This window comes from Danio rerio, chromosome 2 (genome assembly GCF_049306965.1).
Source record: "Danio rerio strain Tuebingen ecotype United States chromosome 2, GRCz12tu, whole genome shotgun sequence".
NCBI lineage: Eukaryota > Metazoa > Chordata > Actinopteri > Cypriniformes > Danionidae > Danio > Danio rerio.
This window is the reverse complement of record NC_133177.1, coordinates 5,677,483-5,705,331: the sequence shown is the minus strand read 5'-3', so window position 1 is coordinate 5,705,331 and position 27,849 is coordinate 5,677,483. Positions and strand designations below refer to the sequence as shown.

The 27,849-nt window shown below is 38.0% G+C and overlaps 1 protein-coding gene across 1 annotated transcript; it reads right to left on the bottom strand.

Annotated features, from left to right (window-relative positions):
* Positions 1-39: 39 nt before the first annotated feature.
* Positions 40-27,849, bottom strand: si:ch1073-184j22.1. Its single transcript, XM_002660704.6, has 9 exons — positions 27,689-27,849; positions 27,184-27,602; positions 21,187-21,303; positions 18,153-18,267; positions 8,787-8,914; positions 7,842-7,953; positions 4,733-4,826; positions 4,567-4,645; positions 40-481 (listed from the first exon to the last, which is right to left on the bottom strand). Exons 2-9 carry the CDS (start codon positions 27,322-27,324, stop codon positions 383-385), a joined length of 885 nt encoding a protein of 294 aa, XP_002660750.1. The 5' UTR covers positions 27,325-27,602; positions 27,689-27,849; the 3' UTR covers positions 40-382.

The window sequence follows — 27,849 nt, the reverse complement described above, 5'->3', positions numbered from 1 at the left end:
AATCACTCTATTTACTAAAATATATTCCCAGAGCATGTCTCAGCAGTTTTGGAAGCATTTTATTGCATATATATATATATATACACACACACACACATCAATATTTTTTTTTTCATAAAGCAAATGCAAATAAATAAAACTTCAACCCTGTTATGAAAGGATACATTAACATACCACATGAAAAAGTACATACATCTTTATGAACAGTTTAGATGTTATCTGCATTATTTTTGGAATAATAAAAATAAAAACAATCGCAGTGCAATCCTGCTGCTCTTTGTGAAACGTCACGTCATTACTATTGTAATAAGTCCTGAACTCAATCTCGTAATACAGATGAGTATTTCGTCAGTTTTGATTGGTTTCTGCTTTGTTACTGTCTTCATACTCCAATAAGGATGCCAGAAAACAGACTGTCTTGGAGAACTGTGAGGGCTGAACCTGTGCCGTTGTCAATGAGAATAGACACATACTCTCCAGCCTGTGAAAGAATGAAGAACACATTAATGATATGTTTTTTATAAGGCAATAATGTAAAGAGAGTCCATGATGCGTTCATATTTAACCTTATTCTGTGGTGTAACTGTCAAGTAAAAATTAGCCTTATGTAAAAAGGTAAAATCAGATATTTGGAATTAGATTGACACATAACGGCCATAAAGGTCTGCAGAAGTTTTCACTTGTATACATTACATATACGTGTGTGTGTGTGTGTGTGTGTGTGTGTGTGTGTGTGTGTGTGTGTGTGTGTGTGTATGTATGAAGGAAAAAATGAATGAGTTAGGGTTTGCATGAATGAGTAAGTGTGAATGAATGAGTAAGTAAGTGCGTGAAAGAATAAGTGCATGAGTGAGTGAGTGAGTGCATGAATCAATGAAAACTTGTTTGAATGAATGAGTGCGTGAATAAATGAGTGTGCATGAGTGAATGAGTGAGTGCATGAATGAATGAGTGAGTGCATGAATGAGTTTGTGAATGAGTGTACGAATGAGTGAATGAGTGCTTGAATGAGTGAGTGCCTTGATGAGTGGGTGAATGTGTGCATGAATAAGAGAGGGCATGCATGAGTGAGTGCCTTGATGAGTGGGTGAATGTGTGCATGAATAAGAGAGGGCATGCATGAGTAAGTGCCTTGATGAGTGGGTGAATGTGTGCATGAATAAGAGAGGGCATGCATGAGTGAGTGCCTTGATGAGTGGGTGAATGTGTGCATGAATAAGAGAGGGCATGCATGAGTGAGTGCCTTGATGAGTGGGTGAATGTGTGCATGAATAAGAGAGGGCATGCATGAGTGAGTGCCTTGATGAGTGGGTGAATGTGTGCAAGAATAAGAGAGGGCATGCATGAGTGAGTGGGTGAGTGTGAGAATGAGTGAGTGTGTGAATGAGAGTGCATGAATGAATGAGTGAGTGACTGAATGAGTGAGTGCATGAATGACTATGAGGATGAGTGTATGAATGAATGAGTGAGTGCCTGAATGAGTGAGTGCATGCATGGCTATGTGGATAAGTGTATGAATGAATGAGTGAGCATGTGAATGAGTGCTTGAATGAGTAAATGCCTTGATGAGGGAGTGAGTGTGTGCATAAATGAGTGCATGAATAAGTGAGTTTAAGTAAGTGAGTGAGTGAATGAGAGTGCATGAATGAATGAGTGAGTGCATGAATGAGTCAGTGAATGAGTTTATGAATGAGGGATTGAGCATGTAAATGAGTGCTTGAATAAGCGCCTTGAATAAACGTCTTAATGAGTGAGTGAGTGTGTGCATGAATGAGTGAGTGAATAAGTTTGAATGAGAGTACGTGAATAAATGAGTGAGTGCCTGAATGAGTGAGGGCATGGATGAGTCTGTGGATGAGTGTATGAATGAGTGAATGTGAAGTGAGTGAATGAATGAGTGTGTATGTGAGTGAGTGCGTGCATTATTAGGTGGGTGCGTGAATGAGTACGTGTATATGCGTGAGTGTCTGAATGGTTTAGTGAGTGCATAAGTGATAGTGTGAATGAATGAGTGCGTGAATGAATGTGTGCATAAATAAATGAGTGTGTGAATGGGTGAGTGCATGCATGAGTGTGTAAGTGAATGTGTGTGTGAGTGCATGAATGGGTGAGTGCATGCATGAGTGTGTAAGTGAGTGTGTGAATAAGTGAGTGTGTAAATGAGTGAGTGAGCAAATGATTGAATGTGTATGAGTTAGTGTTTGCATTAAAGAGTGAGTGCGTGAATGAATTAATGAGTGTGTAAATTAGTGAGTGCATGAATGAATGAGTGAGTGTGTACATGACTGAGTGAGGGAGTGCATTAGTGAGTGAGTGTCTGAATGATTTGGTGAGTGCATAATTGAATGATTGAGTGTGTGCATGAATAAATGAATGTGTGCGTGAATAAATGAGTTTGTGTGTGCATGAATAAATGAGTTTGTGAATGGGTGAGAGCGTGCATGAGTGTGTAAGTGAATGTGTGCATGACTGAGTGCATGAATGAATAAGTGCGTATGTGAGAGTGCATAATTGAGTGAGTGAATGAATGAGTGTGTATGTGAGGGAGTGCGTGATTGAGTCATGGAATGAACGAGTGAGTGTGTATGTGAGTGAGTGCGTGATTGATTGAGTGAATGAATGAGTGAGTGTTTGCGTGAGTGAGTGAATGAATGAGTGAGTGTGTGTGTATGTGAGTGAGTGCATGATTGAGTGAGTAATTGAATAAGTGAGAGTGTACGTGAGTAAGTACATGATTAGGTCAGTAAATGAATAAGTGAGTGTGTATGTGAGTAAGTGCGTGATTGAGTGAGTGTGTATGTGAGTGAGTGCATGATTGATTAAGTGAATGAATGAGTGTGTATCTAAGTGATTGCATGATTAAGTGAGTGCATGAATGAATAAGTGCATATGTGAGTGCGTGATTGAGTAAATGAATGAGTGAGTGTGTATGTGAGTGCGCGATTGAGTAAGTGAATGAATGAGTGAGTGTGTATTTGAGTGAGTGCGCAATTGAGTGAGTGAATGAATGAGTGTGTATGTGAGTGAGTGCGTGATTGAGTGAGTGAATGAGTGTGTACGTGAGTGAGTGCGTGATTAAGTGAGTGAATGAATAAGTGAGTGTGTATGTAAGTGAGTGCGTGATTGAGTGAGTGAATGAATGAGTGTGTTTGTGAGTGAGTGCGTGATTGATTGAGTGAATAAATGAGTGAGTGTGTATGTGAGTGAGTGCGTGATTAAGTGAGTGAATGAATGAGTGAGTGTGTATGTGAGTGAGTGCATGATTGAGTGAATGAATGAGTGAGTGCGTGATTGAGTGAATGAATGAGTGAGTGTGTACGTGAGTGAGTGCGTGATTGAGTGAATGAATGAGTGCGTGATTGAGTGAGTGAATGAATGAATGAGTGAGTGTGTATGTGAGTGAGTGCGTGATTGAGTGAATGAATAAGTGAGTGCGTGATTGAGTGAGTGAATGAATGACTGAATGTGTACGTGTACGTGAGTGAGTGCATGATTGAGTGAATGAATGAGTGAGTGCGTGATTGAGTGAGTGAATGAGTGAGTGTGTATGTGAGTGCGTGATTGAGTGAGTGAATGAATGAGTGAGTGGGTGATTGAGTAAATGAATGAGTGAGTGTGTATGTAACTGAGTGTGTGATTGAGTGAGTGAGTGAATGAATGAGTGAGTGTGTATGTAGGTGAGTGCGTGATTAAGTGAGTGAATGAGTGAGTGTGTACATGAGTGAGTGTGTGATAGAGTGAATAAATGAGTGTGTATGTGAGTGAGTGCGTGATTGAGTGAATGAATGAGTGAGTGAGTGCGTCATTAAGTGACTGCATGAATGGATAAGTGCATATGTGAGTGAGTGCGTGATTGAGTGAGTGAATGAATGAGTGAGTGTGTATGTGAGTGAGTGCGTGATTGATTGAGTGAATGAGTGAGTGTGTATGTGAGTGAGTGCGTGATTGATTGACTGAATGAATGAGTGTGTACGTGAGTGTATGCATGATTGAGTGAGTGAATGAATAAATGAATGAGTGAGTGTGTATGTGAGTGAGTGCGTGATTGACTGAATGAGTGAGTGTGTACGTGAGTGAATGCGTGATTGAGTGAGTGAATGAATGAATGAATGAATGAGTGAGTGTGTGTGAGTGAGTGAGTGCGTGATTGATTGAATGAATGAGTGTGAATGTGACTGAGTGCATTTGTGACTCAGTAAATACGTAATTAAGTGCATAAATGAATCTGAGTGCATGGATAAGTGTGTGAATGAGTGAGTGCATGCATGAGTAGGTGAGTGTGTGTGTGAATGAGGGAGTGACAACTGTGTACACCCTCAACCCAATTTAAATCACTCTAAATAAAAGCAGCTGCCACATCCATACATGTAAAGTAAAACTGATCTTGTGCCTTTGAGTAAATGTTTAGCCTGAAATTGAGCATCATGTTAATAAAAGAGGGTTATTATTTATGTGCTCAACACAATGGCTTTAACCATATTGTCAAGAAGCAAATATTTACATCTTTGTTCATGGACATGTTACAAGACGGTTCTGTTCTTGTTCAGTGAAACAGGCTTGTCATACCTGCAAGTAAAGCGTCCCGGACAGGAGAATACTGAATACTCCTCCTGTAGCGCTAACCCCAGTCACCGTCTCCAGAGACCTGCCGCATTATAAACACATTCATCATTCTGCTCCACTGACCGTGGCTTTATAATTACACTTCAAATCACGGATCTTTACCACTCACACATTGCTCTGACACAGAGACTCTATGCATATGGAGGCTCTGACACTGTCCCTCTGCCTGCCGTGGGCCTTTTTCTGAGACTCTGAGTTGGATTCTGAAAGCACACACAAACACAGATGCATGATGCAAAGCTGACCGTGAACCCCACCCCTGTTCCTCTGAGCTTTATCTACAGGACAGACTGTTTGTTAGGCAGAATTCACCACACTCTGAGAAATGAGATGATGAAATCAGGAATAGGGCATTGCGTGTGCTTTAGCATGGAGAATGATGCAATGAAGCCTGTCTTTTATGCTGCTGTTAAGTCTAAATGGAGGAATTCGAATGACCTGCAAGCAGCGCTGCATGGGTCTACATCAGTGGTTCTCAAATTGTTTTCATCAAGTACCACCTCAGAAAAAAATGTGTCTCTCCAAGTACCACCATAATGAGCAAAATTAAAATACAGTGGCGTAGTAAGCCCAGTAAAGCAGCTACAGCTCTGCACAGTTCGAAAACTTGGCAGATTAATTCCTATTATTAAGAATATTTATTATTGTCAGCCATTTTAAACATTATAAATAGTCTGAACATTAACACTGTAGTGTACTGTGCTTATATGTAAAAAAAACAAACAAACTAACTAAAAATGTCAACATTTAAAATTAAAATGTGCTTATAAAAAGTTAAAAATGGTTGGTTAATGTTCGTAAAAGTAAAAAGAAAAGTGCTATACTGAAATGTAAAGTATTAATATATAGTAGCCAATTCATGAACACCTGGAAATGTTGCCTGGACATCAGAAATATAGGCTACATGTTATATAATAAGTATTATTATATGTCATATTTATATATAAATCATTTTTGATAAATTTTGAAATATATGGAGCATAAAAATACTGTATGACACATTTGATATCACCACTAGAAGGAAGCCTGCGTACCACTATTGGTACACGTACCACAGTTTGAGAACCACTGGTCTACATCATTACAAAAAGCGACTAAATACCAGAGAAAGTATGTAAAAAAACACGAATGCCCCAAATATTACATACAGTTGAAGGTTTTTTTTTAACCTCAATTTCTGTTTAAAAGGAAAGAAGATACACATTTCTTAACATAATAATTTTAATAACTCATTTCTGATAACTGATTTCTTTGTTTTTTGCCATGATGACAGCATATAATGGTTTACTAGATATTTTTAAAGATATTATTTAGCTTAAAGGGACATTTGAGGGTTTAATTAGGTTAATTAGGCAGTAATTTGACAAATTATTATATTAAACTGTTTTGTTCTGTGGACAATCAAAAATACATATTGCTTAAAGGGGGGAATAATATTGACCTTAAAATTGTTTAAAAAATGTGAAACTGCTTTTATTCTAGCCGAAATAAAACAATTAAGACTTTATTCAGAAAAAAAATATATTATAGGAATTACTGTAAAAAAAATCCTTACTCTATTAAACATCATTAGGGAAATATTTAAAAAAACAAATCGAAGGCTAATTATTTTGACTTCCGCTGTGGGTTGAATGAGATGGACACCACATTGAATAAGTTATACAAAGCGATGTGCAGTATTCTATATCATTTATTAATGCTGCTGTGGGACAATGTGAGAGACACACATCAAATGTGATGTTTTACGGAAAATATCACTTTTATAGTGAACTTTTACTGTTCTTTATTGTTCTTACTTTAATAGGACGCTTTTATATTAGAAATTTTATATTTGTTACACAGACTGCAACTGGCCAAAAATCTAACAAACATTTGCCAACTGCAAATGTAACAAAACTTAATGGACGTATAGACGGACAGATGGATAGATGGATGGACGGACGGACAGACAGACAGGTAGATAGGTAGACAGTGATAGATAGATAGATAGATAGATAGATAGACAGACAGACAGACAGACAGATGTATGTATGTATGGATAGACAGATGGATAGATAGACGGACGGATGGACAGAACGGACAGATGGACAGATAGATAGACGGATGGATGGATGAATGGATGGATGGATTGATAAACGGACGGACGGACAGTCAGACTGGTAGATAGGTAGACAGTGATTGATAGATAGATAGATAGATAGATAGATAGATAGATAGATAGATAGATAGATAGATAGATAGATAGATAGATAGATAGATAGATAGATAGATAGATAGATAGATAGATAGATAGATGATAGATAGATAGAAGGACGGATGGACGGTCGGACGGACAGGTGGGCGGTCAGACGGAGGGACTGTTGGACGGACAGATAGATGGATGGATGGATGGATGGATGGATGGATGGACGGACGGACGGACGGACGGACAGACAGACAGACAGACTGGTAGATAGTTAGACAGTGACAGATAGATAGATAGATGGATAGACAGAGAGACAGACAGACAGACAGACAGACAGACAGACAGATAGATAGATAGATAGATAGATAGATAGATAGATAGATAGATAGATAGATAGATAGATAGATAGATAGATAGATAGATAGATAGATAGATGAATGGAAGGACGGATGCATGGTCGGATGGACAGGTGGGCAGTCAGACGTAGGGACTGTTGGACGGACAGATAGATGGATGGATGGGTGGATGGATGGATGGATGGACGGACAGACAGACAGACTGGTAGATAGGTAGACAGTGACAGATAGATAGATAGATGGATAGATAGATAGACAGACAGACAGACAGACAGACAGACTGATGGACAGATAGATAGACAAAGACAGGGAGACAGAAGGTAGGACGGACGGACGGACGGACGGACGGACGGACGGACGGACGGACAGACAGACAGACAGACAGACAGACAGACAGACAGACAGACAGACAGACAGACAGACAGACAGACAGATAGATAGATAGATAGATAGATAGATAGATAGATAGATAGATAGATAGATAGATAGATAGATAGATAGATAGATAGATAGATAGATAGATAGAAACTCATATGTGAATGAAGTGAATTTGATACCCTACTGAAGGAATAGTATGGTTCATTCGTGCATGCCATGTCTGGTGTGAACACAGCATTAGAAAGTTGTTCAAAATCAGAAAAAAAAAGTAAGAATCTGCCGTCCAGAAAAACCCATACCTAGCAGCAGATTAGCTGAGAGCTGATAGAAGCCAGACACTGGAGCCGTATAGCGGCCGCTGCTGATGTTAAAGCCCTGTCCTCTCTGATGGAACTGCTCTGTGTTCGAAGGCTGTGGAAAACACAGACAAATGGAATTATTGAATATGCCGAACTCTTTCATTGCCAACCCTTCTTCACTGTGGTCAGCCGAAGCTAGCATTGCTGCTGAACCAACGTACAGTTGAAGTCAAAATCATTAGTCCTCCGGTGAATTTAACAGAGGAAACTTTCACAGTATTCCCTACAATATTTAATGGAGAAAGTCTTATTTGTTTTATTTCGGCTAGAATGAAAGTAGCTTTTAATTTAGTTCAATCATTTTAAGGTCAATATCACTAGCCCTCTTAAGCAGTATTTATTTTCGATTGTCTACAGAGCAAACCATCATTATACAATGATTAATTACCCTAACTAGCCGAGTTAAGCCTTTAAATGTCACTTTAAGCTGAATATCTAGTCAAATATTATCTACAGTCATCATGGCAAAGATAAAAGAAATCAGTTATTAGAAATTACTAATTAAAACTAAATTAAAATGATACAGGATGTCTAATAATTCAGGAGGGCTAATCATCCTGACATCAACTGTATCTAGAAACGAGGGCTATGCTTTAGGCCAGGGGTGCTCAATGCTGTTCCTGGAGATCTACCTTCCAGCAAAGTTCAGCTCCAACCCTGATCAAACACACCTGAGCCAATTAATTAGGACCTGTACTGCACTTGATAATTACAGGCAGGTGTGTTTGATATGGGTTGCAACTGAAATCTGCAGGAAGGTAGATCTCCAGGAACAGGGTTGGTCACCCCAAACTAAAGCTAAATTTGGAGTTTAAGTTAATTCAGATCTCTTGTGAGGTCGTGCTTCGTGAGTGGAGTAAATTGTTATTACTGTTTTGCACTCACAGTGTTGAAGGGCTGGAGCTCCTGCAGGCTGCGGCGGTGGACCAGCTGGTTGTGTTGAATTCGGCAGCGGAAAGCCGTGGCCACACGAGGAGGTTGATCACAATACACACAGTAAGTTCCGACCATCTCTGAGAGGAAAGATCATTGGTCAAAGGCATAGCAAATTCCCATCTGACTGCACTGTTTAAGGAAAAACCCATCCATAATTCTGATAGGTGGAAATATATGCAAATTGCAAAAGACATATTTGTTATGTGTCATGACATGTACAAAATTTAGTTATAAATATTGCAAAATGGATGCTTATATACAAATATATTTTCCAACCAATGAAATTAAAATATGTACACATTATATATTAATTATACACATTATATATATATATATACACACACTAACCGGCCACTTTATTAGGTACACCTGTCCAACTGCTCGTTAAGGCAAATTTCTAATCAGCCAATCACATGGCAGCAAATCAATGCATTTAGGCATGTAGACATGGTCAAGACGATCTGCTGCAGTTCAAACCGAGCATCAGAATGGGTACGCTTACGTCATCGCTGCTGGGCTGTTCAGTGAGAAGCGCTCTCTCACTCAGCAGCACAGTGGAGATTTCTGTAGTTATATCGTATTAGTCGTTTGATATGCCGTCAAATATTTCGCCAAACAGTCCTTTGGGATGCGGGGACACGCAGTCAGATATTTCGCCGAACAGATCCGCCACTTTTGGCGCTCATAAACAATCATAAAGCTCTCGTGCTGCAGGAATGAGGAGGTCTGCTGAAGGCGCGCAGCTGTCGTGAAGTGAGGAGTTTGCGTCTTTAATAAACTACGGCAGTTTGCGTTCACTGAACAGTAAGAATTATTATTAAATCCATATGAAACAGTCCCTTAAAAGTCACGTCTCGCTTTCAGTTTCGGGCTTTGGCGCGTTTTGCACTCACACACAAGCGTACCGCGCCAAAGCCCAAGTGATCCGTGCTCAGGCACACCTCTTCCAACCAGGCCAGGGCCGGCCGAGTGAACCGTGCTTGAGCCCGATTCAGCGCACTCACACTTCTCAAACGATCCGGGAAACGGGCCTGGGCACAGTACGGATGGCATAGTGTGAGTAGGCCCTAAGGCTACAATTCACACAGGCTCACCAAAATTGGACAACAGAAGATTGGAAAAACTTTGCCTGATCTGATGAGTCTCGATTTCTGCTGTGACATTCAGATGGTTGGGTCAGAATTTGGTGTCAACAATATGAAAGAATCCATGTATCCATTCTGCCTTGTAACAACGGTTTAGGCTTCTGGTGGTGGTGGTGTAATGGTGTGGGGGATATTTTCTTGGCACACTTTGGGCCCATTAGTTGCAATTGAGCATCATGTCAATGCCACCACAGCCTACCATGGATGCTGACCATGTCCATCCCTTTATGAAAACAGTGTACTCATCTTCTGATGGCTACTTCCAGAAGGACACACACCATATCATTAAGTGTGAATAATCTCAGACTGGTTTCTTGAACACGACAAAGAGTTCACTGTACTCAAATGGCCTTCACTGTCACCAGACCTCAATCCAATAGAGCACCTTTGGAATGTGGTGGAACGGGAGATTCATATCATGGATGTGCAGGCAACATATAATATATAACATATATATATATATATATATATATATATATATATATATATATATATATATATATATATATATATATATATATATATATATATATATATATATATTAGGGATGTAACGTTATTGTAAATACCGTCATACCGCAATATAAATTTTTTTCGATATTACCGAAGTCGCATGACTCGGTAAAACTATAGATCTTCTGAGAAAATTTGCTCAGGCGAATGAAGCGAACGGGAGGTAGCGAAAACTACAATTCCCATCAGCCCAGGCTTGGCCATAATCCCTTGCGGTCTGTTGTCGCTACAGATCCAGTAATGCGGAAATGGAGTGTGCTGCTAGAAGCAGGGATGAAAAAGAGCTGGAAAACCCTAAAGCGGGTGTTGTCGCCGCGCGCGTACTGAATAGCGGTGTTGTCGCGCGAGTTCTTATCAGCTGTGTTGTCGCGGGCGTTCTGATCAGCTGTGTGGTTGCGCGAGTTCTTATCAGCTGTGTTGTCTCGCGCATACTGTAAAGCGGGACGGAGGGTATGTCGCATCGCGGGGGCACTTTCGATCATTTTGGAAGGGAACTTTCTATCAAAGACTAAAAAGGGCATGTGCACTGCACAGGTTGAGCCCTGTGTGTGCACGTGCCTGCAAGTTGGGGAATACGACTAATAATCAGTCATGGGGATTGCAGAAACACAGCACACTGTTCAGATTGATACAGACATGAGACCTCTATCTTACTCATGGCTTGTCCTCTCAAGTGGGGGAAAGACAATGCACAACGTTACCCACTGCTGTCAACCTGGGCCAAGTCATATCTCTCTTGTCCCAGAATCCTCAGTCCCAAATGAGAGGGGTTTTTCTGTTGCAGGGGACATTGTAAATGCCCAGAGATACCAGCTTTTACCAGATTATATTTATATGATAATTTTCCTTTAAACCCATCTCTATCTAAGTGAGTGAGTGATTAAATGTTGAATGTGATGAGTTTTCAACAATACTAAATTGAAACTTAATTTTTTTACATTGTTTAATATTTTTTTGTTATTAAAATTGAAGTTCCTGTTTCAAAGCTTACAGATAGATGGCTAATTTGTATGTCATTGACACTTTTGGCACTTTTTTGGAGTATTTTCATAAGTTTTGTTTTTTCCTGTAAATGATTCAATAAATACCGTACCGTGACATTCATACCGAGGTATTACCGTACCGTGAAATTCTGATACCGTTACATCCCTAATATATATATATATATATATATATATATATATATATATATATATATATATATATATATATATATATATATTGCCATATATCAGATTCATACATGGAAAGGAAGATATAACCCAGTAGTCTAGGAACTTCAAACACACACACACATATTCACAAACACACAGAAATGAAGCCAGTGGAAAGTGTTGTGGATTTTCTTTGACTGACACTTGGCCGCATATAAAGTCATTAAACAATCTTACAGTGAATAGAAGATGTAAATATTTGGAGTGCTTGAGTGTGTATGTGCAGACGGAGTGGATGGAAGTGTGAGGGAATGAGAATCCTGGAGCGTACGAGCGTGTGGCGCCACTGAACTTTTCTGTGTGAATAAGAGCCTTTATGTTTTATATTGCTGTCAGAACAGCCTGCAGCTCACTGCACCAGAGCACAAACAAACCTGTGTCTGTCTTCCTGGCAACGCTCCAGCACTCATTCCACACACACACACACACACACACACACACACACACACACACGCACACACACACACACACACACACACACACACACACACACACACACACACACACACACACACACACACACAAGCACACACAAGCACACACAAGCACACACACACACACACAAAATCTGGAATCTGTGGAATTCTTTAGCCAGGCCAAGTCAATTCCACGTACTGGAAAATTACACCTATTAAGAGATCAGCCCAGCCCACAATCAGACTAGCTGCCTCCCCAACAAATGAGCATGACAACATATATCCCAAACCTGTAGCATTGTTGAAAGCCAGCTGGCCCAGACAAAACAGTTCTTTTAGAGCAGAAATGCCCAAACTAGGCCTGTATGCCAAAGTTGGCCCATGGAATCTTTGATTTGGCCCGCCATCCCATCCGAGAAGAAATTTAGGGTTTTTCTCAGTCGCTTTGGTGCGTTTCTCACAACACCTGTGCATTTCTGCACAACAGTTAATGCATTTCTTAAAATAATTAGTACAAACTGCAAAACCTAGCTGATAACCTGCAAAAGCGCGTCACATGCTCAAAATGGATAGTTCATTCCTCAAAAGCAAGTATTCATGTCAATCAAAGTGTCAGTATCATCAAAATCAAAAGTCCTGACACCATTGTTTATGAACAAGATAGTCAAATGACTTTGTCATGTTTTCATTATGTCAGTTTACTCTGTACATTTTTTCAATACAAAAACGTCAGATTTTGGTAAAACTTTGTGAAAATGCTCAAGATTGTACTATATACTATTAGAACAGCCAATTGAAAACTACAGTAAAGTTAGACATCACTGCATTTAGTGAGGTATCTGAGTACAAGACACTGAATATGTATGTTTCACATTTTTTTCTGCATATGCTCTTTACAATTAGAATTTTTTACAGCGTTGTGCAGAAGAATAAATACACCCTTATTTACAACAAACATAAACTTTCTTTGGGTAGAGCTGTGCACAACTGTAAACAATATTGCAGTACATATTGGAACTGAGCCAACATACATACACAGTAGAGATGCGCGGATGGGCTATTATTTCATCCGCAACCGCATCATAAAACTCATCATCCGTCCGCCATCCATCCGCACTAACATTATTGACCAATTTTTAAAACCGCACCCGCCCGCCATCTGCTGACTGAGCTCTTTATTTGAATGGCTTATTCCTTTTTATTATTAAATGAATGTTTCTTTATTGATTATTAGAAAATAGAGAATGAGTTTAATGACATGCAGTTAATCCAAACGTGCAAGTCAAATCCAGCATTAATTGACGCTTTGAAGTGACGCTAAACAATACGAGGATGTGTCTTTTCACTCGATTTGATTCCTCGGTCCTTGAGTTTTTTTTTTTTTTGCGTCCTTCCCTCGCATCCTATAGGGGTGGAAAGACGAGGAAAGAAAGCAAGGGAAGGAAACGAGGATACACAAATAAGAAATGAGAAGCACCCTATAAAGCTCTCAGAATATCAGCAGTGAACTCCGTCTCCAATCGGTGCACAGGGACAAAAATGAATAAATAAATAGCCTAAATGAAACGCACTGTACTGTACAATTTTTTTTTATTATAGTAGCCTAATAGAAAACGCATTTTGACACATCATTTCAACATTCAGACGAGAGCGCCTGGCCTCAATGCGCTCGCTCGCAGCACTTGTTGCTGGAATGCATAGAATTCTCTTGGCAAGGTGCTGTAGACGTGGGAATGACTGGCATTGTTTCTCCCAAAAGGAAAGTAGATTTTCCTCTGCTGATCCGTCTATTCTTAATTTTGTAGAGGAAGACTTCTGTACTTCATCCAGAATTAGTGTATCCGATTCCTCCTCTCATTCTGTGAAGTCAGTCCTAGGCTTTTTCGTTGGTGCGCCAGCTATGTGTACAAAAACAGTACAACCGCCCACCACCCGCCCGAATTTATTTAAAATATTATTTTTCGTCACGTCATCCGCCCGATCAGCGGCTTATCCACGGATTCCGCGGCTGTAACCGCCATCCGCGCATCTCTAATACACAGGTCTGTAAATCATTCATAAAAACTGTTCAATTTAGAAGACATTTTCAGTAAAATAAAGATTTAAACACTTTTTTAAAAAAATAGAATTAGCTTGCAAGATTTTGACAACTAGTTCAACATTTTTGTATGTAATGACTCAAGTAATGAAATGAAGACTATTAGTTTTATTGGCAAAGACTATTCAGCATTTACAAGTTTAGTTAATTTTAACTGACATGACATAAGCAAATGATAATGTCATAAATAGCAGAGAGTTGTATGAAAGCAATTGATGCATGTCCGAAAGCATTTGCAATTTGCTGAAAGGAATGAGAAACAGCTACTTGGATGTGCACAAATGACTAATTGTTTTGAGAAATGCATGAACTGTTGTGCAAATGTAAATAGTGCTGTGAGAAATGCACCCAAGCGACTGAGAAAAACTGTAAAATAATGCAAATGCCTTCAACAGAGATCGTCGTTTCTAATTTATCGGTACCTTTTGTTTGTTTGTTGAGATACAAAAAAAGCAAACTCAAATGAAATGTTTCAATTAAATGTTGTGCATAAATCAGAGTTTTTAAAATGTAAATACTGTCACTCACAGTTCTTGCAACATGTTTAAATAAAAGTTGGAACAGTAAAGCATTTACCACTTTGTAATGTTGCCATTTCTTTTCACAACACGTAAAAGACATTTAGGGACTGATTTGAGTGATAAAGAGTTTTAGGTTGTCCTATGCTTCTTAAGGTGGGCAACAGTACGGGCTCTTTGTTGTCGCATTTTGAACTTAAAAATGTGTCACACATTCTCTATTGGAGACAGGTCGGGACTGCAAGCAGGCCAGTCAAGTACCTATTCTCTTCCTTCGCAGCCAGGACTTTACACTGTGTGCAGAATGTGGTTTTGCATTGTCTTGATGAAATATACATGGGCGTTCCTGGAAAAAAGTCAGCATATTGTGCTCCAAAATCTCTCTGTACTTTTCAGCATTAACGGAAGTGCAAGTTACCTTTGTCAAGGGCACTGACACAACCCCATACCATGACTGACCCTGGATTTTGGACTTGTTGCTGGTAACAGTCTGAATGATTATTTTTTCTTTGGTCCGGAGCACACAGCGTCCGTTTCTAAAAATAAATACCTGAAGTACTGATTCATCTGTCCACATTACACATTTTTAACTGTGTGATGGTCCATCCCAGATGCCTCTGAGGCCAGAGAAGTGGATAGCGCTTCTGGACACTGTTAACATAGGACTTCCTTTTAGCACAGTACAGTTTTAACTAGCATTTGTGGATGTAACTACATATTGTGTTACTTGAAAAGGTTTGTCAAAGTAGTCCTGAGCCCATGTGGTGATATCGCTTGTAGATGAATGAGGATTCCTGATGCGGTGCTGCCTGAGGGATCGGAGATCACGGTTGTTCAGCTTAGGCTTGTACCCTTGTCCTCTAGGTTCCTTGAATCTTTCAATTATATTATGCACTGTTGAAGGTGAAATATCCAAATGTCTTCCTGTCTTTCTTTGAGGAACATTGTTTTTAAACATTTCAATAACTTTCTCATGTATTTGTTGGCAAACTGGTGATCCTCGGCCCATCTTTGCTCCTAAAAGACTAGACCTTTCTTGGATGCTGCTTTTGTAACAAATCATAATTACAATCACCTGTTGATATCACCTGTTTCAAATCACATCACTAATTAACCAGTTTACCTGATTTCTAGCCCTAAACTGCTCCTGTCCCAATGTTTTAATGAAATCTGTCGCAAGAACCAAAATTGGAATACATGGAAAAAAATTGGAAAAAAAAAAACACAATAAAAATCATGAGGAAAACATTAAATAATGTTTGTTGTTTTGTCTGCAATGAGATACAAGTCAAACTAAACTCAGAAATAACCATTTTCTTTTTTTATTTGTGTTTTCCATACTGTCCCAACTTTTTCTGATTTGGGTTTGTATATTAAAAGAATACAAATGCACATTTTCTAAGATCTTATATATATATATATATATATATATATATATATATATATATATATATATATATATATATATATATATATATATATATATATATATATATATATATATATCTGACTGAGTTTGCAAGGTTTGTGTAATCAAAAATTCCATTAGTCATTCAAATATTTATTTATTAATTTTCTTATCAGCTTTGTCCCTTTTTTTAATCCAGGGTTGCCACAGTGGAATGAACCGCCAACTTATCCAGCACGTTTTTATGCAGCGGATGCCCTTCCAGCCGCAACCCATTTCTGGGAAACATCCACACACACACACACACTCATTCTTACGGACAAGTTAGCCTACCCAATTCACCTGTACCGCATGTCTTCGGACTGTTGAGGAAACCGGAGCACCCGAGGAAACCCACTGACTGACCCAGCCGAGGCTCGAACCATCGACATTCTTGCTGTGAGGCGTCAGCACTACCTACTGCGCCACTTCATCACCCACAATATTAACATATATATTTTATATTAGATTTATATATATCTATGTATGAAGAGTTTAGATGCAAAAACCGTTATGTGCCGTCTGGAATTTCCATCAGAAATGAATATTGTTCTTAGCCTTCTTTGTTTATGTTGAGTTATTTCACTTTAAAGATGACAAAAAGGGCTTATTCTATGCCATAAAATTGATATTATCGAACCTACACACAGGAGCTGGATAAAAATGCTCATTTTATTAGAAAAATTTGGATGCCAAAAAACGCAGATTCAAATCTCCTGAATTGTTTAATTCAGTTATTCTTTACAACTGCCGAGTATTTGAGCCTTTTCTTCAAAAAAATTAACCTGACAGGACATCCGGCAAAAAAACTGTATAAGACTGACTACTATTCATCTATTGATCTATTCATTCATTCATTCATTCATTCATTCATTCATTCATTCATTTTCTTGTCGGCTTAGTCCCTTATTAATCCGGGGTTGCCACAGCGGAATGAACTGCCAACTTATCCAGGTTTTTATGCAGCAAATGCCCTTCCAGCCACAACCCATCTTTGGGAAACATCCACACACACATTCACACACACACTCATGCACTACGGACAATTTTAGCCTAGCCAATTAACCTGTACCGCATGTCTTTGGACTTTGGGGGAAACCGGAGCCCCTGGAGGAAACCCACGCGAAGGCAGGGAGAACATGCAAACTCCACACAGAAGCGCCAACTGAGCCGAGAATCGAACCAGCGACCTTCTTGCTGTCAGGCGACCGCACTGCCTACTGCGCCACTGCCTCGCCCTGATCTACTATTCATATCCATAAAAAGTAAACAAAGACATGTAAAACACAGTAAAAACACTCTACATCTGTGGAAACACACGGATCTGAAGGCAGTTGGGTTTGTAGCTAGACATTATTGGAGTTCGCTGACAGGAACAGTGACCAGCTGGTCACTACTGAAACACCACCAAGTCTCGCTAGATCAATCTGTACGGGCGCACGGCTGTTATAAAACACTCGCAGGTAATAAACAAAGCAGATATTTTAAAGTGTTCACACAAAGAGAGCACGCATAGTTTGTGAATCAACGAACTTGTGTGACTCTGATACAGTACGGGTCGCAGACACACGCGCAAGCTGGTTATCAAACTCTAATCATCGTTACCTTTACATTCGCATGACGGTTTCATTTATACAATCGAGAATGTAGTCCTAGTGGATGCATAGTGGTTGGAAATTTAAGCCACAGTTATGTCTGTATTTAACAGTGAGGCTGTTTTTGCCCGAAATTAATTAGTTTGAATTAGCCTGTTCAATCACAGAACATGGGAAATGCCATTACTTCAATCATTTTTAATATAACATATTTAATAATGAATTCAAATAATCAGTGTAATATTTAAGTTGATTTTAAGCTATCTCGCGGCCCACCTGCAGGATTGCTGAGGTTGAGAATCCCTGATGTAAATGACCCCTAGGGATAATGCTGCGTGTATAGACTGAAGTGCAGAACTCCAAGCATACCTTTTAATTTGAACTGGAAGTCCTTTATAAACTCTGCATGATAAGGCAGTAAGGGGCCCGGTGGACCTGGAGGCCCCTGAGGACCCGGAGGGCCTGGTGGACCGGGAAGACCATGCTGGATGTACAGAAAGATTTCAAGTTACATTACATGATAGGGAAAATCCAAACTTGAGACACTTTCTCAGAGTAGATATGATGTGACATAGGCCTCATAGGTAGGGCCACACGGAATCTGCCGGAGCAAAGATTTTTTGCCCATCATTAATTCTGTTTATTTACTTGAGTTAATGTGTGTAAATCTATATTTATTCAGTTTTTAAGTTAATTACATTAATATTATTGACTCGTTTGAAAATGTTCATCTGATTTGTGTACAATGCAGTTTGTAAAGTAATATTTTCTGTCTTTTAGTAAATCTCAGGCCCGGATTGGCTAATCGGGAGGACCGGGATAGTTCCCAGTGGGCTGGTCCGTTAATAATTATATTAATGAATATTACACACAATAAAAATCAGATGATCCACTACATCAAGAGCTCTGATTAAGCCGTTGTGGTCCAGTGGTCAGCACGTTGCGTTACGACTCCGTCGATCAGAGTTCGAATATTACCTAATTTATTTATTTATTATTTTCATTTTTAGCGTTAAGACATATAATACTGTTTGGGTTACTTATGTAGGTGTAAATATTTAATTTTTATTTTTTGTGTGACCACCGTTCCAAAGGACTGGATATCTTTTTGTCAAATAAGTTTTATTGATGAAGACACAGATTCAAGACAAAATTAATTCTGTTTACATATTTTGTCCACTTATAACATAGGCACAGCAAATAAGGAAAATTAAAAAGGAGAAAATTTTAAATTAAATAAATAAAATTAAAATTAAATCACCCACCCACATAACAAGCAAACTTGTTACAAAGACCTGTTTGAAAAATAGAGTATGATGACGAAGCATGTTAAAACATTACAGAAATGATGCATTATTATGAGTTTTTTTTTTCAAGGTAACAGATAAAGGGATTCCAAATTTTGTCAAATTGTTCCAGTTTTCTTTTCAAATAGTATCTAATTCGCTCCAAATGTAACATAGAAGCAATTTCTCCAAGCCACAGTTTACATGTAGGGGATTCCTTTTTTTCCAAAACAGTAGCAGTAGTTTTTTGGCAGTAGTTAAGCAGTATGAGAGCATTTTATGTTGTGTATTTGACAACAAATGTGTTTGTTCAGAGAATCCCAGAATTACAAGCATTGGATCTGGTTGTAATTGCAACTTCAACACTTCGGAAAGCACATCAAAAATTCCATTCCAATAATTCTGTATCTTAGAACAAAAAATAAAACTGTGGGATAAATCCGCATCTAATGAATTACATTTGTCACAAAGAGGTGAAATATTTAGGAAAATTCTATGTAATTTTTTCATTGAATAATGTAACCTATGAATTATTTTAAATTGAATAAGACAATGTCTAGAATTAATAGATTGTTTATTAATATCCTCCAAACCTGATTGCCACATTTCTTCTGAAATTTCCACTCCCAATTCTTTCTCCCACTCTTCCTTAAAACATTTTGTGGAGGGGGAAGTAACAGATAGTAGTTGTTCATAAATTATTGATAATAAAGGACTGGATATCTATAAAGAATTTTGCACAGAATATATATTCAGATAATGCAGACATTGTGATGTTTTAAAGCAGGGCTTCCCAAACTTTTCAGCCAGCGACCCCCAAAATAACAATGTCAGTGACTCGCGACCCCCATATTTCAAGGTGGTTATACTGTAAATATACAAACGTTGCACACACAACTATAGGCAAATATAAACATGAACATATTGACAACACAAAAATGCAACAGTATATTAACCATATAATGCTTTTCTATAGTCATTAATTAATTTAATTACATTTTAATATAAAAATTAAAGGCTGATGGCTTAATTTGTATGTTGTTGTTGTTGTTTCTTTAACGCAACAATTAACTATCTTCTGTGGGTTATGAATATAAATATAGTAATACAAATAACTTAATAAAATTTAATTGAGTTTTGGAAATCATCAAGCAACACCTTGTCATCGTCCCGCGACCCTCCAGGGGGTCCCGACCCCCACTTTGAGAACCACTGTTTTAAAGAATAGTGTTGGAGATTTAGCTTCCTTTTAATCAAAGAGCTTAGAATGACCAAGAGGCGACACTCTGGTGTAATTTGTGAAACAGCCACTAGAGGGCGCGGTGGCCATTTTGGAATGAAAACTTCAATAGAACAACAGCATATTATTAGTCTGTAAAATAAACTATTAAAAGTGCCGATGTTCGTGATAATACGTGTTGTATTGTCGTCTTTCAAGTTGTATCTCAACTTTAATGCGCTTTTTGAATAAATAAATAAAAAACAAAGCAGCTGCTTGCCATCGCGACAGTAATGAGATCCAATGGACGGCCGATCACTTTCACTCCATAATGGCGGAATCTAGAGGCTGTTGCTGGGCGCTGCTGTTGCAATGGAACGTTCTATTGAGTGTCGCCTCTTGGTCATTCTAAGCTCTTTGCTTTAATGCTCTCATATTTACAAAAAAAAAAAAACGTTTGAAGTTCTAAAGCAGCTGTTTTCTTGAAAAAGACATGATTGTGTCATTAGAAATTGATTTGGAAATGACGTTATAATAATAGTCGTGAATTGCAAAGGCTTGAAACTCCAGGGCTGAAAAGGAGTCCCACTCCGGCCCTGGTGGATCTATTATATGAGAGACTTGCTTTGTTTACCAAATAAAGTGGATCTAATTGGATTTGCTTTTAAACATCAAATATAGTTTATATAAAGATATAATTTTTTATTTCATATATTAAGGTTTTAGTTATAACACTCCCAAAATAATTCCGCAGAAATCCGCAGATCCGTCTGGCCCTTCTCATTGGGTTTATCTGCAGTGCTGTACAGTGGTTTGGGTACGTATAGTTTTACCTTGTTCAATATACAAATGCACTCATTCTACATATTTGACATTATTCGGGTATAGCTGAGATTACCTTGGAGAGTCTTTTATTTCCTCTTGGTTTCTTATTTCCACCCTTGTTGTAGTTGTCCCTGAAAGCTATCCATGTCATGTGGGGGCTCACAGGGGTTATGTCAGAGGAGACAGTATCCTGAAAAAGACGTATAATGCATATCGGTGATTGAAACTAGGTCGAATTTTAAGTTCCCATATGATGGTACACACATATCCTTATTTTAACGTGCATGTACAAACAAAAAATATTCAGACAACAGATATGTTTTTTGCTAGTGATAATATAATTTATGGGCGTTACAGTGGTGCAGTGGGTAGCACGACCGCCTCACAGCAAGAAGGTTGCTGGTTTGAGCTTCGGCTGGGTCAGTTGGCATTTCTGTGCGGAGTTTGGAGGTTCTCACCCTGTTAACGTGGGTTTCCTCCGGGTGCTCCAAGTCCAAAGACATGCGCTATAGGGGAATTGGGTAAGCTTAATTGTCTGTAGTGTATGTGTGTGAATGAGAGTGTATGGATGTTTCCCAGTGATGGGTCACATCTGGAAGGTCATCCGCTGCTTAAAATATATGCTGGATAAGTTGGTGGTTCACTCCACCGTGGCGACCCCAGATTAATAAAGGGACTAAACCGAAAAGGAAATGAATAAATCAGGGCAAGGCAATAAAGTAGGCCCAAAAATATTCAAAAGCTTAAAAAATAAGTGAAGAATCTCCAGCAGGGAGTCTGGGGAAATACTGAAGTTCAGGTTTGATGAATCTACAGCTGAGACTACATGCGGACACCAGGGCTTTTAGTAGTGTACATTTTCTCATGGCCTCACTATAACACACACCATGGTAAAGTCAGTTTGGTTTCAAACCAATTAAATTCTTTGCTCGTGTTATAGTTTGAGCCAAAACTACTACGATAGACATGTGCCCTTTATGTTGCACAATGCTTAATTTCTCTATTAAAACGGTGACGCAACATGATTACAGAGGCGAGGCAGTGGCGCAGTAGGTAGTGCTGTCGCCTCACAGCAAGAGGGTTGCTGGGTCGCTGGTTCGAAACTTGGCTCAGTTGGCGTTTCTGTGTGGAGTTTGTATGTTCTCCCTGCCTTCGCGTGGGTGCTCCGGTTTCCCCCACAGTCCAAAGACATGCGGTACAGGTGAATTGGGTAGGCTAAATTGTCCGTAGTGTATGAGTGTGTGTGTGAATGTGTGTGTGGATGTTTCCCAGAGATGGGTTGCGGCTGGAAGGGCATCCGCTGCATAAAAAAACTTGCTGGATAAGTTGGCGGTTCATTCTGCTGTGGCGGCCCCGGATTAATAAAGGGACTAAGCCGACAAGAAAATGAATGAATGAATGGCATGATTACAAATAAACAAGCAAACGCTATGCGACGTGACACGACAGAAGCATCAGCCAATGCACTCCCAACGAAATGGTAAAGATTTTAATCTAAATAATACACCGTTCAACCATTATTAATAGACTACTGACTGACAGGGACTGATGTAGTTTGGTTTGCACTGCATCAAGATGCTGACTTTCATTTTCAAAGCATTTCTAGTTGTTGTCTGAGGTAAAGGTCTGAGGTGAACCAACAGCTGCTGTTTTCAGTATTTTGGTAATAAATGTCACGTAAAATGCTACTTAAACTTACTTTGGTCGTATTTAACACTGACATAATCTGTATCTGAGGTGAGGTCATACACGCTTATGCTGTTTTTCTGCCGCAAGTTGATGTAATAAAGCATATCTAAAATATACATTTTTGCGCTTCGCCGTCGTACAGTATATGGGTAGGGCCGGATTTACCAATAGTCATTATGGGAAAAAATGCTGATTTTGGAGTGTCTATCTAGGCTAGGTGCAAATAGCGCACATCCTTGGGTCACTGATTGACAGAGACAACATAACTAAACAGCTTGAAGGCCGGCAGCGTGAGTGGTGCAGCTCTTAAAGCGCATGGCAACTTGTTTTGACACGATCGATCATCAACCTTCGAATCCAGCGTTTGATGAACTCATCCTTCTTTTTTTCCCCATTAGTTACATAACAGATTGGAAATACATTTATTTTTAATAGAAAGGAAATATTTTAGTTTAATAATGAAAATGTGATATGAAGTCACAGGTGGCTGGGGGGATTTAAGGATTAGCTTATTTCATATGTGTATAAAAAGGATCTAAATAGTTATTTTAAACATTCAATAAACAGTTATTTTCCACTTTTCCACCTGGTGTTAAATGTTAGCGACATCTTAATAGAGCTAATTTGTATTTACAATGAATACCCTTTAAATATATATATATATATATATATATATATATATATATATATATATATATATATATATATATATATATATATATATATATATATATATAGTACTGCTTCAGTGAACTTGAACAAGTATACTAAAACCATTAATTTTCAGTAGTTTTATTAGTGTTTTTTTTTTTTTATTAAAGTGTGCTTTAAATGTCTTAAAAATAACTTTATTTTTTTTTAAATAAGTCTGTTTAGACTTTAAATATTTGAACTATATATCATTTATTCATTCATTCATTTTCTTTTTGGCTTAGTCCCTTTATTAATCCGGGGTCGCAGCGGAATGAACCGGCAACTTATCCAGCACGTTTTTACGCAGCCCTTCCAGCCGTCTCTGGGAAACATCCACACACACTCATTCACACACACATTAATACATTACGGACAATTTAGCCTAACCAATTCACCTGTACCGCTGTGATGCAATTTAACTATTGGGGTGCGTCCGGGTAGGAGACCCTACAAGACAATGTGCCCAGGAGCTTCTGAATTCTCAATCTGGCCCTGTATTTGGGGCAAAAACCTCATAGGGAAAGAAACCTTTTATCGCGTGTTGTGGCGTCTCGTTGCATGTAGTCAGTTATAAACTATTTTTGGTTGATTGTTATCCTTTCTATCAAAAGTATCTGACACTTTGAAGAAATGGACTGCTTGTTATTTTATCATAATTTTCTAAAATGCTGTTAATAATGTTGAAGGCGTGATTATTTTTTGGTTTGACAATACTCAAATATTTGGGCTGTTGAATGATTACATACATTCATTTTCTTTTCGGCTTAGTCCTTTTATTTATCAGGGGTCACCACAGCGGAATGAACCACCAACTTATCCAGCATTTATTTTACACAGGGGAAGCCCTTTCAGCTGCAACCCATCACTGGGAAACACCCGTACACTACTGACAATTTTATCTTGCAAAATTCACCTATACCACATGTTTTTGGACTTGTGGGAGCACCCGGAGGAAACCCACGGGAGAACATGCAAACTCCACAAAAATGCCAACTGACCCAGTCGGCGCTCAAACTAGCGACCTTCTTGCTGTGAGGCGATTGTGTTACCCACTGCGCCACTGTGCTGCCTTGAATAATCCTATATTTCAATCTATTTAATTATACTCAATGTGCCAGTAAATCCAAGACCTAATTATTTGCTAATGAAATTTTAAATTTGTACAAATATTATGGTCATTTACGTGGTAAATATATATATATATATATATATATATATATATATATATATATATATATATATATATATATATATATATATATATATATATATATATATATATATAAATAAATAAATAAATAAATAAATAAATAAATAAATAAATATATATATATATATATATATATATATATATATATATATATATATATATATATATAAACAAATATTTCCTCAATTCAAATGATTAGCGGCTTGGACCCTGAAACAGGATTCCGTCTATATAATATAATATATAATATAATATATATGATATATAATATAATATATGTCACCGAAACATCACGACTTAACTAGCGGAAAACAATGATTTATGACATAAGAATGAAGTCATAAAACTGTCTTATTGTCTTCATTCGTTCATCCATTAAATTTGTTCAAACTGCTGATTTATTTCTGAATGATAACACACATCAGCTGTGGCTTTACAGATGATATTGTTTTGTTCGCAAAACTGAGCAAAGCAGACAAAATTGTTTCTTAAATATACCAGAATATAAATTTCCTATTTACTGAACTTGCCTTCCTTGCTTGTGTGAAATGTCTGTACTATATCATACGGTACTAATATAAGACTTTGTTGTCTCGTCATGTAAATCATTGCCCTGCATCATGTTTGTTGCCAGTCAATTGCATGACATTTGCAAACGTCATATTCGGTCTGGAGACAGGGCACATACATTCATAATGATATTAACATGTAATTTTGTTCATAAATGTGATGAAATAACAGGCCTTATGTATGCGTGTGTAAAGGGTTGGTACTTAAAATCTAAATATAAAAAGAATAAAGGCTGTATGTTTAACAGCCGGTTTAAATTCATTTGAATTCTCTTTCAAAAATTTCCCAAGCGAGATTTTTTTAACAAATTCTCAAACTGTAGTTTCATTTTCCTTTGGTTTAGTCCCTTTATTCATCTGAGGTCGCCACAGCAGAATAAACCGCCTTTTCAGCTGCAACCCATCACTGGGAATCACCAATACACTCTTGCATTCACATACATAAACTACAACCAATTTAGCTTACCCATTTCACCTATAGCACATGTCTTTGGACTGTGGGGGAAACCGGAGCAAAATTAATAAATTATTAAGACGGATAATAATATTGACCTTAGCCGTTTTTTAATTATTCTTTTAATTCCAGCTAAATTAAAAAATAAGGCTTTTCCAGAAGAATATAATAGGGATTACTGTGAAAAAAATGTCATTGCTCACTTAAACATCACTTGGGAAATATTTGACAAAGAACTTCACCGGGGGGCTTATCATTTTGTTTTCAGCTGAATGTGTTTGTGTGTGTGTGAGTTTCTTGACTTTCTTGAGTGTGTGTATGTTTATATATACACACACCCACATACACAATATATATATATATATATATATATATATATATATATATATATATATATATATATATATATTGCGGTACAGGTAAATGTGTTTGGATGTTTCCCAGAGATGGGTTGCAGCTGGAAGGGCATCTGCTGCGTAAAACTTGCTGGATAAGTTGGCGGTTCATTCCGCTGTGTTGACCCCAGATTAATAAAGGGACAGAGCCGAAAAAAATGAATGAATGAATGAATGAAAATAAAGAATACATGAAGAAAGGGTGATGTAGAAAGGGAAACTCTCAAATACTTCCAGAGAAAGAAAATCAAGCTGTAGAATGGCCCAGCCAATCACCTGACCCGAATCCAATAGAAAATACAAAATAAAGCTCAGATTTGATAGACGAGACCCCCAGAATCATCAAGATTTTTACACACTGTTAAGGTCTGTGAAAAACACTCACTTTTTAAAATATTTCCCAAATGATGTTTAACAGAGCAAGGAAATTTTCACAGTATGTCTGATAATATTTCTTTTTCTAGAAAAAGTCTTATTTGTTTTATTTCGGCTAGAATAAAAGCAGTTTTAATTTTTTAAATAGTATTTTTAGGTCAAATTATTAGCCCCTTTAAGCTTTATTTATTTTCGATAGTCTACAGAACATACCATCGTTATACAATAACCTGCCTAGTTAACCTAATTAACCTAGTTAAGCCTTTAAATGTCACTTTAAGCTGTATAGTGTCTTGAAAAATATTTAGTAAAATAATATTTACTGTCATCATGGCAAAGATATAATAAATTAGTTATTAGAAATGAGTTATTAAAACTATTATGTTTAGAAATGTTTTTTTTAAAAATCTCTCCGTTAAACAGAATTTGGGGTGAAAAAATAAATAGGGGGGCGAATAATTCAGGGTGGCTAATAATTCTGACTTTAACTGTATATTATCCTATATATTACCCTGGATAAAGCCTGATTGACCAATAACAGAAATTACAAATATTTTTTATTTTGACCAACTCTCATTTTCTGAAGTAAAAAAAAGTACAAAAAATTAAAAACTAATATTAACATATTCTTCAATTCTAATAAAGTCGTTGTGACTGCAGGTGTGTTTGTGTGTGTGGCACTTACAGGGCTCTCAGTGCTGACGGTGCTGTTCTCCTCCTGACGCTCCATAGTGAACTCCTCACTGTCTTGTGTGCTGCAGGTGGTCAACAGTAAACACAACAGCAAGGCTGGCAGTGCCCAAAATGCCCCATATCTGAGCTTCATGCTGCTGCAGTGTCCGTCAGTGAACGTCTAACTCATTCAACATGCAAAACTTCCATTGCAGATCACTCCGAAAGATATCTTTTTTTTCCCTCAAGCTCTTGATGGAGAAGACCCGGACTCAGATCAGTTCATCTTTGGTCGTCCCTCAGCATGATGTGTTCAGAAAATCGTCCATCGTTCTTCAGTCTGTCAGCCAAAATCCGCTACGCCTCCTGACTGCAGTCTAAACTCTGCGAGCTCGAGTTATGGATGTTCAGCCTGTGTGTTGCCGTCACCTGCTGTGTGTAGGTGTGTATTCCATAAATACATGAGTGAGTGTGTTTATTGATTGTTAGTGTGTGTTGCTCAGTTGCGGTCTGATTACCTGTCATAAACCCTGTGTGTGGTATAATTCAGTCTCTCTGTGGGTGGTATCTCCACTTCTTCTTCTGTTTATATTTTGGGTAGTTCCTTGAGTGCTGATAATGTATGTTGCCAGTTGAAGTCTCCCAGTGTGTTCCCCATCTATGTCACTGGCTCACTTTC